At 52.0% G+C, this 13,326-nt stretch overlaps 1 protein-coding gene across 1 annotated transcript in view; it reads right to left on the bottom strand.

Annotated features, from left to right (window-relative positions):
- Positions 1-659: 659 nt before the first annotated feature.
- Positions 660-13,326, bottom strand: part of LOC144673056 (uncharacterized) — a gene marked incomplete at its 5' end in the record, with an annotated part of 72,908 nt that continues 60,241 nt past the window's right edge. Inside the window, 8 exons of the mRNA XM_078535053.1 lie at positions 660-1,337; positions 2,587-2,702; positions 4,020-4,217; positions 4,845-5,150; positions 5,723-5,761; positions 7,185-7,313; positions 8,781-8,839; positions 10,752-10,893. Coding sequence (XP_078391179.1) covers positions 1,124-1,337; positions 2,587-2,702; positions 4,020-4,217; positions 4,845-5,150; positions 5,723-5,761; positions 7,185-7,313; positions 8,781-8,839; positions 10,752-10,893 — 1,203 coding nt within the window. The remainder of the gene's footprint in view (positions 1,338-2,586; positions 2,703-4,019; positions 4,218-4,844; positions 5,151-5,722; positions 5,762-7,184; positions 7,314-8,780; positions 8,840-10,751; positions 10,894-13,326) is intronic.

Below are 13,326 nucleotides of genomic sequence, written 5' to 3'. Positions count from 1 at the left end.
CTCCTCTGTCTTTTTATGATCATTGTCCTGTCCCTCTCCTCTGGTAATTCTTCAGCATTGGGCCACATTGATTTCATCTCCTTTCCACCCCAGACACAATTAACTGCAGCATCCCTAATCCCTAACATCTCCCGCAATGCCAGAGGCTGAGGGGGACTGATCGAGCTCAGTCGGAGCCTTCAATCCTGGCCCCTGCTACCGGGCCTGTCCAAGGACTGGCAAAGCTCCTCCAAACGCGTGAGCTCCTCCAATTCCTCGGAGGCGGATGACTTTTCAAAATGGGGTATGGGGACGGGAGGGGTGGGGGGTGGGGGCTAGGCACTTGACGGCTTTCAGCCCACAAAAACACCGCCTTCAAGGCATTTTCGCCTCTCTCTTTCTCTCTGGACATCGGTAGAGGGAACAAACCATCTCCGGCAAAAGGCCGCACAGATGCATCGTGCCCCTTCCCCCCTCGACAACGGGGCAGCTTCAGGGCGCGTGGGAACAGATGACAAGCAGCTAGGCCCAAACGGGAAAGCGAGCCCCACCCCACCCCCACCTCCACCCCCACCCCTCTCAAGTCATCTGTCTGTGTGTGTGTGTGCGGGTATGAAGCAAAAAAGCGGGGACGTGACCATTTGTGATTGCGATTTTCGACCAATTATTCTTTTTTTTTTGAAAAAGAGAAGTATCCTGAATCAGCCCATGGGGGACGGACTTGCAATTTTGGGAGGGAAAAAGAAAGCACATTTTGTATTTGGTAAAAAAATACTTTTGGACGACACTACCGGGAAAATCAGGAGTAAATTACACAGGTTGAAACGAGGTTAATTTCCAGAAGTAGAAAATACAAAAAAATACATTTGCGCGCACAAACATTCCATATACAAATATTAATCGTTTACATGTACACAACGGAGATTTCTGTGCTATCCGAGGAGCTTCCGAGGACCCTCCCAGTGGCTGCTGGGACATCGCCGCGATCGCCCGATCTCTTTGGCCTTTCTTCACTTCCATTTACTCTTCTTAAAATTGTTTCGGAAAAAAATTACAACTGTACAGAAAATTCGCTTCCGTCGCCGGCCCGGACGAGGGGAGCCTCGCTCTCCAGGGAAGGGAGGCTCCGGGCGAGAGCGGGCGCTTACTTCCGAGCGTGGGGCAGGTAGCTGTTCTCGATGCAAAGGATGACGAAGGATCTGGAGCACCGGCTAGGCCTCTGCTCCAGGAGCTGGCCGCTCAGCAGGGAGGAGGCCATGCCTGTCATGTCGGACCGAGCTTCCCTCCAGGCCTCGCAGTAGTTCTCCGACAGACGGCGTCCTTTGGAGTCCGACCCGTGCCAGATGAACTTCTCGGGCCTAGGGGGATTTGGGGTGGGAGGGAGAGGGGGGAACGGGGAAAGCAAGGCAGAAGAGTCAGTCGATCGAACGGCCTCAAGGGGAGGTTGTGGCGCAGTGGTACTGCCACTGGACTAGTAATCCAAAGACCCAGGGTAATCCTCCGGGGACCAGGGTTCGAATCCCACCACGGCAGATGGTGGAATTTGAATCCAATAAAAACCTGGAATTAAAGGTCCAGCGATGACCATGAAACCATTGCCGATTATTATTAAAAACCCATCTGGTTCACTAATGTCCTTTAGGGAGGGAAATCTGCTGTCCTTACCTGGTCTGGCCTTCTTAATCCTCCTCTGAAATTACCTCCTCAAGGGCAATTAGGGACAGGTGATAAATGCTGGCCTAGCCAGCGACACCCACGTCCCACGAAAGAATAAAAAAAGAGTGAGAATCTTTGGTGTACCATGGCTCACTGGGTAGCACGCCCGCCTCTGTCAGGACGTTGTGGGTTCAAGTCCCACGACAGAAGCTTGGGCGTAAAATCTAGGCTGACGTTCCCCCAGTGCAGTACTGATGGAGTGCTGCACTGTCGGAGGTGCCATCTTTCAGTTGAGACGCCAAACTGAGCCTTCTCCCCCAGGTGGACGTATACGATGCTTGGGGGATAGGATGCAGTGCCATAGAAACTACGGCACTCTTTCCGAAGAGCATGGGGCTTCCTGCCCCAGTGTCCTGAGGCCAATCCTGTGTTGAAGAAGAGCCTCGCTTGGTTTTCGTACTCAAGTCTCTGGCTTGGGACCTGAACCGGAACCTTCCGACCCAAAGGCAAGAGTGCTACCACAGTGGCTACACCGCAAGGTGTACTTCATTGCAAGTAAGGCACTTTGGGATGTCCCCAGGGCATGAAAGATGCTATATAAATACAAGGCTTTGCTTTTGCGAGCTAAACCATTCACCACTGCACTGTTGCTGTAACCTTCCCCAGCAAGGATAACCTGTCCTTCTTTGGTCTCTGACCTCACTGTAACCCCATTCGCTGCCGCCCATCATTGTTGTCATGGTTTCAGCCTCCAAGATGTCTCTGGAATGCCCTCATTCAACCCCCTCCCTCCTTAAAGCCCAAGTTTCTGGTCACCCTCCCCCCACCCCCACCTAATATATCTCCCCCTTTGGTTCGGTATTCCTTGTCCTTTCCTTACGCCACTATGTAGCCCCTCGAGCCATTTTACCACTTAACAGTGATACATAACCAAAGGCTCTGTCCACATACCAGGCATGGTCTTGAAGCACATCTCGTCCGTCAAAGGAATAGATGGGAGCGTTGGGTTTGAAACGAGCTTGAGATCCAGAGAAGAGCGAGCTCCAGCTATCGAACAGTACCTGTCCCTGAAAGTGAAGAGCAAGATCTCAGCGCATATTTTCACTCACTTCCACCCCCGATGTTCTACCGTTCACTCCCAGCTTGACCATCTCGTTATGTCAAGTTGCTCAGTGATTCCGTGCGCCCGGTTTGGCAAAACTCAAGTCATTTCATTCCCTCTGCCCCTCTCCCTGAGGATTATGGGTTAGCATTTGACCCCACTCGGGGTAAGTTGGCGCACAGAAAGATTCCAAAGCACACCGATTTTAAAATTCTCTTGCTTCCAAATCGCTGAATGGTCCTGTTCGTTCCCTATCTCTGTAATCTCCACCAGCACCCCGCCCCCTCCATTTCTCCAAGATCTCTGCATTCCTCTAGTTCATACCTCCAGCACGCCAACGATTTCCATTAATCCATCACCAGCAGCCACATCTGTCAGTTGCCCTAGCCCCGAGCTCTGTAATTCTCTTTCTGAACCTCCCCGCCTCTCATTTCTACTTTAAGGCACTCTTTAAAACCCCATCGCTTTGACCGAGCATTTAGTCACCTCTCCTCTTTACTCCACATGTGGCTCAATGTCAAATTTTCTTTGATAATGCTCTCATGGGGCAATTTATTACATTAAGGGTGCTACGTAAATGCAATTTGTTGTTGCAAGTTAATGCAGTAGCAGATCTAACCGTTGACTTTTACAGCATCGTTGATCCCAATGCATCTCAACTTGCAGTAAACAAATTGTACAGGCAGTCCAGGAAGAATAATTCAATTTTAAAGTGCAGGAGGAGGCCGTTCAGCCCATCATAACTGGGAAAGTCTGAGCAGCGTTTCAGTTGCTAAGCACTCACTAGCAAAGGGCATTGGAGTGGAGACTACTTGCACAAGCAAGTCAGTCCCTGCCTATCCCCACCTCTGTAACATCGCCCGCCTTCGCCCCCCTCCCCCGCCTCAGCTCATCGGCTGCTGAAGCCCTCATCCATGCCTTCGCTACCTCTAGGCTCGACTATGCCAACCCCTGGCTGCTCTCCCACATTCTACCCTCTAGCTGAGGTCATCCAAAATTCTGCTGCCCGTGTCTTAACTTGCAGCAAGTTCCATTTCCCCTCTCACTCCTGTGCTCTGTGACTTACACTGGCTCCCGGTCAAGCAACACCTTGACTTTAAAGTCCTCATTCTGATTTACAAATCCCTCCTTGGCCTCGCTCCCTCTGTAATCTCCTCCAGCCCCACCAGTTGTTCCAGATCTCCGCGCTCCTCTAATTCCCTCCCTACGCCTCTCCGTCTCTCTACCTCACCCAGCGCCTTTTTAGGCGCTCCTTAGAACCCACCTCTTTGGCCAAGCTTACCATGCTGTTTACGATGGGGACGGAGTGCCTGTCAGCACGGCGCACGACACTGTACAGGTCCTGGAGCCTGGACGACAGGAAGCCCCTGAATGTCCCCATCAGGCCCACCCCACGGGCTTGCTGGAAACACTGGAAATCGACCCCCCGGATCCCCTGCATGTTGCCCGTGAGGGGGTTGTTGAGAGCCATGAGGTGGAGCTGCAGAGAGAGAGAGAGAAAGAAGCAGTGAGTATCAGCTGCTGCACAAACATTCACAAACATACACAATATTAACTCTCGGTGTGTGGACGAGGTCGGCAATTGTTGCCCACTCCTAGCTGCCCAGGAAGGGGGTGGGGGGGGAATAGTTGTGGGCTCCCTACTTTAACTCAATGGCTTGCCCACTTCAGAGGGCAGCTAAGAGTCAACCACACTGGTATGGGACTGATCCTGGCCAATATATATCCCTCAGCCAACAACACCATAGGGCGGATTACCCAGTCATTATCACCTGGGAGATCCTGGGATCTTGCTATGCAGAAACCGGCTGCAGCTTTCCCTACATACAGCAGTGGCTGCACTTTGTTGGCTAGAAAGCGCTCCGGGGTTCGGGTGGGGGGTGGGTGGGGGGGGTATTGAAAGGGCGCTATACTAATGCAAGTTGTTTCTTTACGAGCTTGGAAGTTTAGAGGGAATGGCGTTGAGAGAGACAAGGGCGTACGCTGTAGCTCTTCCCTACACGATGGCTCCAGCCAGCGATACGTTGGCAGGGATGCTGGATTATAACTGGGGCAAACTCGGGAGCCCCCTTTTTCCCCAGTGCCACCGCTTCAGGGACCCATTTACCATTGGCACTCCATGTAGGTGCTCCGCGTGGCCAGGGGGGACGATGTGGGGTCGATGGGGGGAGCCGTGGTGGTTGATCCTCGGAGGGGCTGCCGAGCGGGGGGGTGCGGCGGTGGTCAGCCATCTTGCGGCGGGCCGGTGATGATGCGGGTGGCTTTGCTTCGGCGGCTCTGAGCGCTCCGGCTCGGGGAAGCGGGGCTCAGGGTGCAGCCTCGCTGTAACGGTCTCCTCTGCACGCTGGGTGGACCCGTCGTGCGTCGCGTACTGGACCACTGGCGGCGATCCCACTGCCTCCACTTTGTTTTCCTGTCAACAGACCAACACGTTAGGAAGAAGAAAGGAACAACCCGGGACTAGATTCTCGACGCAGCATCGGGACAGTGTTTGCAGCTGCGGCTCAGGGGTGAGCACGCTTACCCTCTCAGTCAGAAGGGTGTGGGTTCAGGCCCCATGCCACAGTACTTGAGCTCACACTCCAGCGCAGCGCTGAGGGAGTGCTGCACCCTCCCAGATGGGGAAAACTGAGGTCTCCACTACTTTGGAGAAGCGCCGCGAGAGTTTCTAATGATAGTTATCATTACCAGTTCTAGATTTACTCATCGAGTTTAAATTCCACCAGCTGCCCTGGTGGGATGTGAACCCAATAGCCTCTGGATTACTAGACCAGTGACATTACCATTACCCCACCCAACATCTGTCCCATGCCAATGCTGATCTGGCTGATTGCCTGAGTTCAACGAGGTTATTTGGTTTTTGAGAATAAATAGAGTAACAGGGATATATATTTTAAAAAATCACAATGCATATTAATAGAAATTGTTTCTATAAATAATATCTTGACAAGTACATAAAAGATCTGGGACGTAAACTGCACTCACATGTACTCCAGCACCAGGGTAAGGAATGTATTCTCCAAGCTGCAATCAAAAATAAAACAGGTCAAAATGTAAACAGTTTCACGCTGGTTCTGCAAAGACCTTCCTATGTGCACACGTGTGTTCACGTGCACGTGTGTGTGTGTGTGTGCATGTGTCTGTGTGTGTGTGCGCATGTGTGTCTGTGCGTCTGTGTGTGTGTGTGTGTGTCTGTGCATATATGTCTGTGTCTGTGTGTGTGTATGTGTCTGTGTGTGTGTGTGTCTCTGTGTGTGTGTCTGTGTGTGTGTCTGTGTTTGTGCGTGTGTGTCTGTGTGTGTGTGTCTGTGTGTGTGTGTGTGTCTGTGTTTGTGTCTGTGTGTGTGCGTATATGTCTGTGTCTGTGTGTCTGTGTGTGTCTGTGTATGTGTCTGTGTCTGTGTGTGTCTGTGTGTGTGTCTGTGTTTGTGTGTGTCTGTGTTTGTGTCTGTGTGTGTGCGTATATGTCTGTGTGTGTGTGTATGTCTGTGTGTGTGTCTGTGTGTGTGCATGCGTGTGTGTGTCTGTGTGTGTGTACGTGTGTATATGTGTCTTTGTGAAAACGGACACAAACTCAACTAAGATGGCTGCAGCTAAACATGTGACCTATGGACATTTTTTTAAAATATATTCATTCACAGGATGTAGGCTTCACTGGCTGGGCCAGCATTTATTGCCCATCCCTAATTGCCCTTGAGAAGGTGGTGGTGAGCTGCCTTCTTGAACCGCTGCAGTCCATGTGGTGTAGGTACACCCACTGTGCTGTTAGGGAGGGAGTTCCAGGATTTTGACCCAGCGACAGTGAAGGAACGGTGATATATTTCCAAGTCAGGATGGTGAGTGCCTTGGAGGGGAACTTCCAGGTGGTGGTGTTCCCAGATGTCTGCTGTCCTTGTCCTTCTAGATGGTAGTGGTCATGGGTTTGGAAGGTGCTGTTGAAGGAGCCTTGGTGAATTCCTGCAGTGCATCTTGTAGATGGTACACACACTGCTGCTACTGTGCATTGGTGGTGGAGGGAGTGAATGTTTGTGGATGGGGTGCCAATCAAGTGGGCTGCTTTGTCCTGGATGGTGTTAAGCTTCTTGAGTGTTGTGGGAGCTGCACTCGTCCAGGCAAGTGGGGAGTATCCCATCACACTCCTGACTTGTGCCTGGTAGGTGGTGGACAGGCTTTGGGGGAGTCAGGAGGTGAGTTACTCGCCGCAGGATCCCCAGCCTCTGACCTGCTCTTGTAGCCGCAGTATTTATATGGCTGGTCCAGTTCAGTTTCTAATGAATGGTGAGCCTCCCCCAGGATGTTGGTGGTGGAAGATTCTGTGAGGGTAATGCCAGTGAACGTTGAGGGGAGATGGCTAAGATTCGCTCCCGCTGGAGATGGTCATTGCCTGGCACTGGTGTGGCGCGAACACGAGAACAGAGAAAGCTGAAAATGCTAAAGGCACACTTACATAAACCTGTCGCCAACCATCTCGCACTCGGATATACAGATCTCCGCGTTCCATGACATAAGCTAGTGTTCCCTCATGCAGGCTGCGAGAAATACTCAGCATTGTCTGGTAGGTCTGGAGCACGGTAACCTGGGTGAGTGACATCAATAAGTGATTTTACGGAACTGCAGAGGACCAACTACACAGCTCAAGGATTACTGCTTTTAATCTGATATCGTGGCACGTTGGCATCACCAATAGACAATGTGGTCATCGTGGCCGAGATCTATCCACGCTCTGTCACCTCAGCTGGAACAACCTGGCCCAATGACTTCTCCGTGGTGACCAACGTGCCTGTCAGCCAATGGGAAGGACGCACTTCTTCAATGGTGCTTCCTTCCTGCTTTTGCTCCCCTCCCCCACCAAACAGCTGGATCTTTCGTGGCTGCCCCACACCGCCCCAGCCCCCGATTCCCCGGAGTTAGATACGAACATACGAACAAGGAGCAGGAGTAGGCCATTCAGCCCCTCGAGCCTGCTCCGCCATTTAATAAGATCATGGCTGACCTGATATAACCAGAACTCTGCATCCCACCCACCCCCGATAACCTATCACCCCCTTGCTTACCAAGACTCTATCCACCTCTGCCTTAAGACTCTGTTTCCACCACCTTTTCAGGAAGAGAATTCCAAAGACTCACGACCCTCTGAGAGGAAAAAATTCACCTCATCCCTGTTTTAAATGGGTGACCCCTTATTTTTAAACAGTGACCCCTAGTTCTAGATTCTCCCACAAGAGGAAACGCCCTCTCCACATCCACCCTGTCAAGACCCCTCAGGATCTTAAAGGTTTCAATCAAGTCGCCTTTAACTCTTCTAAACTCCAGTAGATATAAGCCTAGTCTGTCCAACCTTTCCTCATAAGACAACCCACCCATTCCTGGTGTTAGTCTAGTAAACCTTCTCTGAACTACTTCCAACACATTTATATCCTTCCTGAAATACGGTGACCAATACTGTACACAGTACTCCAAATGCAATCTCACTAGTGCCCTATATAACTGAAGGATAACCTCCCTACTTATGTAATCAATTCCCCTCACATTAAATGATAACATTCTATTAGATTTCCTAATTACTTGCTGTACCTGCATACTTTTGTGATCCATGCACTATGACACCTAGATCCCTCTGCATCTCAGAGCTCTGCAATCTCTCACCTTTTAGATAATATGCTTCTCTTTTATTCTTCCTGCCAAAATGGACAATTTCACATTTCCCCACATGATAATCCATCTGCCAGATCTTTGCCCACTCACTTAACCTATCTATATCTGTTTGTAACCCGCTTATGTCCTCTTCAAAACTTACTTTCCTCCCTATCTTTTTAGCTATCAGCAAATTTGGCAACCTTCCCATCCATCCCATTTATATAAATTGTAAACAGTTCAGGGCCCAACACCGATCCCTGTGGCACACCACCCGTTACATCTTGCCAACCAATGGGCTTGCCTGGCCATGCCATTTTATAGAATCGAACTATCAAAATCCCCACTTCTGCCTGCTTGTCATGTGAAGCCTTGCTTTAAAGAGGGAGGTTGAAGAGCACACACTTACTGCTGTTGATGAGGCTGCGGAGCCTGGAGGACCAGGAGGGCCAGGAGGTCCTACGATGCCTATGATGGATAGAGAGAGAGAGAGAGAGAGAGTGTGTGTGAGAGGGAGAAAGGGGTTTAATTCCGCATCAAACTAAATGGATCAGCCCTCAGCATTGACTTGACTTGTCCAAGTCATTGGTCAGAAATCCAGTTCACTGTTTCAACTCATTTCGGAGTCATTCATTAACTCCCAAGCCCCACCCCCTCCACCCCAACCCCCTCCACCCCAACCTCGTCCACCCCACCCCCAACCCCCTCCACTCCAACCCCGTCCACCCCACCCCCAAAACCCCAACCTCGTCCACCCCACCCCCAACCCCCTCCACCCCAACCTCGTCCACCCCATCTCCAACCTCGTCCACCCCAACCTCGTCCACCCTCCCCCAACCTCGTCCACCGCACCCCCAACCCCATCCACCCCCAACCCCCTCCACCCCAACCCTGTTCACCTCAAACCACTCCACCCCAACCTCGTCCACTCCACCCCCAACCCCCTCCACCCCAACCTCATCCACCCCACTCCCAACCCCCTCCACCCCAAACTCGTCCACCCCACCCCCAACCTTGTCCGCCCCACCCCCAACCTCCTCCATCCCAACCTCGTCCACCCCATCCCCAACCTCGTCCACCCCAACCCCCTCCACCCCAACACTGTCCACACCAACCCTCTCCACACCGACCCCAACCCCATCCACCCCACCCCAACCCCATCCACCCCACCCCCAACCCTGTCCGCCCCATCCCCAAACCCCCCGCCCCAATCTCGTCCACCTCAACCCCATCCACCCTACCCCCAACCCTGTCCGCCCCACCCCCAAACCCCCCCACCCCAATCTCGTCCACCCCAACCCCATCCACCCCACACCCAACCTCGTCTACCCAAACCCCGACCCCCTCCACCCTACACCCAACCCCACCCACCCCAACCCCAAACCCATCTACCCCATCCCCAACCTTGTCCACCCCGACGCCGACCCTCTCCACCCCGACCCCAACCTCGTCCACCCCGACCCCCTCCACCCCGACCCCAACCTCGTCCACCCCGACCCCAACCTCGTCCACTCCGACCCCGACCCCGACCCTCTCCACCCCGACCCCAACCTCGTCCACCCCGACACCCTTCACCCCAACCCTGTCCACCCCAAACCCGACCCCCCAACCCTGACCCTCTTCGCCCTGACCCCAACCTCGTCCACCCCAACTCCGACCCCGTCCACCCCGAACCCAACTCCCCCAACACCGACCTTCTTCGCCCTGACCCCAACCTCGTCCACCCCAACCCCAACCCCGTCCGCTCCGAACCCAATCCCCCCAACCCCGACCCCCTCCAACCCAACCCCGACCCTGTCCTCCACGAACCCGACCCCTTCCACCCCAACCCTGACCCCATCCACCTCGAACCCGACCCCCTCCACCCCAACCCCGTCCATCCCATTCCCAACCCTGTCCGTCCCACCCCCAACCCCCTCTACCCCAACCTCGTCCACCCCACCCCCAACCCCCTCCACCCCAACCTCGTCCACACCAACCCTCTCCACCCCGACCCCAACCTCATCCACCCCACCCCCAACCCTGTCCACCCCAACCCCAACGCCATCCACCCCACCCCCAAACCCCTCCACCCCAACCTCGTCCACCCAAACCCCAACCTCATCCACCCCACACCCAACCTCGTCTACCCCAACCCCAACCCCATCCACCCCACACCCAACCTCATCTACCCCAACCCCGACCCCCTCCACACCAACCCTGACCCTCTCCACCTCAACCTAAACCCGTTCCAATCCAAACAAACGCTTTGCATCCCAACCAAATCCTCTCCACCGCAACTGCTTAACTTTACCTAAACTCCCTCCATACCTGCACCCCATTTCTTTCAAATATCTTGCACTTCACAAAATGAGCAAAACAAGAACGGAAAGGTACCCACTTGTTCTATGGTGTCCTGAGGCTGACAGTCCAGGTGGGCCAGGAGGCCCCGGGGGTCCTGGCGATCCAGGGTAGCCATATCCGGGGGGCCCTGGGTTGCCTGGTAATCCTCTGGGCCCAAGAATGCTGTCTCCTTTCGGACCCTGGTTGAGCGAGATGATAATGTTCAGTTGACAAATGGGAGTCGGGTGCAGACCCGGGGTTTAGCCACGATCGGGGCACAGCTTCAGAAAGAATCTGTGCCGTACACTCCACCATACTTGGAGAGAGGCACAGCGAGGGTTATACAGAGCTACATAGGCATCACCCACAGTTTAATGAGTAACAGTCTTGCCTCTGCGTCAGAAAGATGTGGCTTCAGGTCCCACTCCAGAAACTTGAGTGCCTAATCTAAACTGACACGCTGAGGGAGTGCTGCCCTGCCAGATGAGGCATTGAGAGCCCATCTGCCCTCTCGGGTAGGCATAAAACAACCCAGGGCACTATTTTGAAGAAGTGCAGGTGTGTTATCTCAGGGGTCCTGGTCAATATTCACCTTCAATAAACATCACAAAAACAGATTGCCTGGTCATTATCGCGTTGCTGCATGTGGGATCTTGCTGTGTGCAAATTGACTGCAGTGTTCCAAAAGGTCAGAAGAAATAGCAGCAGGAATAGGCCATTCAGCCCATCAAGCCTGCTCTGCCATTCAATAGGAGCATAGGACTTAGGAGCAGCAGTAAGGCCATTTGGCCCTTCGAGCCTGCTCCGAAATTCGATAAGATTGTGGCTGATCTGATTTGTTGCCTCAACTTCAACTTCCTGTCTGCCCCCCATAACCCTTGACTCCCTTATCTATCAAAAATCTATCGAACTCAGCCCTGGATATATTCAATGACCCAGCCTCCACTACTCTCTGGGGTAGAGAATTCCAAAGCCTAACGACCCCTTGGGAGAAGAAATTTCTCCTCATCTCTGTCCTAAAAGGGAGACGTCACATTCTTAAACTGTGTTCTCTAGTTCTAGTCTCCTCCACAAGAGGAAACATCCACCCGACATTCACCCTTGAATCCCAGATGAGATCACCTCCCATTCTTCTAAACTCCAATGGGTATAGGCCCAACCTGTTCAACCTTTCTTCATAAGAGAAGCCCTTCATCCCAGGAGTGAGTTGAGTGAACCTTTTCTGAGCTGCTTCTAAGATCCAGGCTGATCTGATTGTGGCCTTAACTCCTGTCCGCGCCATCCCCTGCCATAACCCTTGACTCCCTGGCCAATCAAAAATCTCACTATCTCGGCCTTGAATATATTCAGTGACCCAGCCTCCACTGCTCTCTGTGGAAGAGAATTTCAACAACTAATGACCCTCTGAGAGAAGAATTTCCTCGTCATCTCCGTCTTGTTCTGAAACTGTGTTTCTAATCCTAGATTCCCTCACAAGGGGAAACAGCCTCTCAGCATCTTCCCTGTCAAGCCCCCTCAGAATCTTTTATGTTTCAATAATATTACATAAAAGCATGCAAATTAGGAGCAGGAGTAGGCCATTCGGCCCCTCGAGCCTGCTCCGCCATTCGTTAAGACCATGGTTGATTTGGTTGTGGTCTCATCTCCACTTCACCCCACCCCCCCATAATCTTTGACTCCCTTGTCAATCAAAAATCTGTCTAACTCAGCCTTAAATATATTCAATGACTCTTCCTCCACCGGTCTCCAGGGAGGAGAGTTCCAAAGATTCACGAACCTCAGAGAAAAGAATTCTTCTCATCTCCGTTTTAGAAGGGAGACCCCCCTTATTCTGAAACTGTGCGCCCTACTTCTAGTCTCTCCCATGAGGGGAAACATCCTTTCAGCATCCACTCTGTCAAGTCCCCTCAGGAACTTTGAGACAAAATTGGCCAATCAGAATTCTGAATCTGTTAATACCCTGACCTAACAAAAATCTATCAGCTTTGCAATTTTCCAATTAAAATTGAGATGGTGTGAAATCTGGTGGGGTTTAAACCTCTCATTCTTTTAGGCTCCAATGAGTGCAGGCCCAACCTGCTCAACCTTTCCTCATAAGACAATCCCTTCATCGCAGGACCCCAACTTTACGACAGTGACTACATTTCAAAAAGTACTTCATCGGCTACAGAGTGCTTTGGGGCTTTCAGAGGTCGTGAAAAGTGCTATATTAATGCAGATCTTTCTGATTGTGGTCCTTGTTAAGGGTATTTCTTACCTCCTTTCCTACAACAGCCGTCCCTCCAACCATCCATGACAAAAACACACCATCAAAGGCCACATTTTTTCTTCATCCTTTCATGGGATGTGGGCATCACTAGCAAGGCCAGCATGTGTTGCCCACCCCTAATTGCCCCTTGAACTTTCAGAGGGCAATTAAGAGTCAACTACATTCCTGTGGGTCTGGAGTCACATGTAGGCCAGACTGGGTAAGTTTGGTGGATTTCCTTCCCTAAAGGACATTAGTGAACCAGATGGGTTTTTATGACAATCGATGATAGTTTCATGGTCACCATTACTGAGATTAGCTTTCAATTCCAGATTTATTAATTGAATTTAAATTCCACCAGCCACGGTGGGATTTGAACCCATGA

The sequence above is a fragment of the Cetorhinus maximus genome, unplaced genomic scaffold (genome assembly GCF_964194155.1).
Source record: "Cetorhinus maximus unplaced genomic scaffold, sCetMax3.hap1.1 HAP1_SCAFFOLD_225, whole genome shotgun sequence".
NCBI classification, from domain to species: Eukaryota; Metazoa; Chordata; class Chondrichthyes; order Lamniformes; family Cetorhinidae; genus Cetorhinus; species Cetorhinus maximus.
This window is presented reverse-complemented; position numbering and strand designations above follow the sequence as displayed.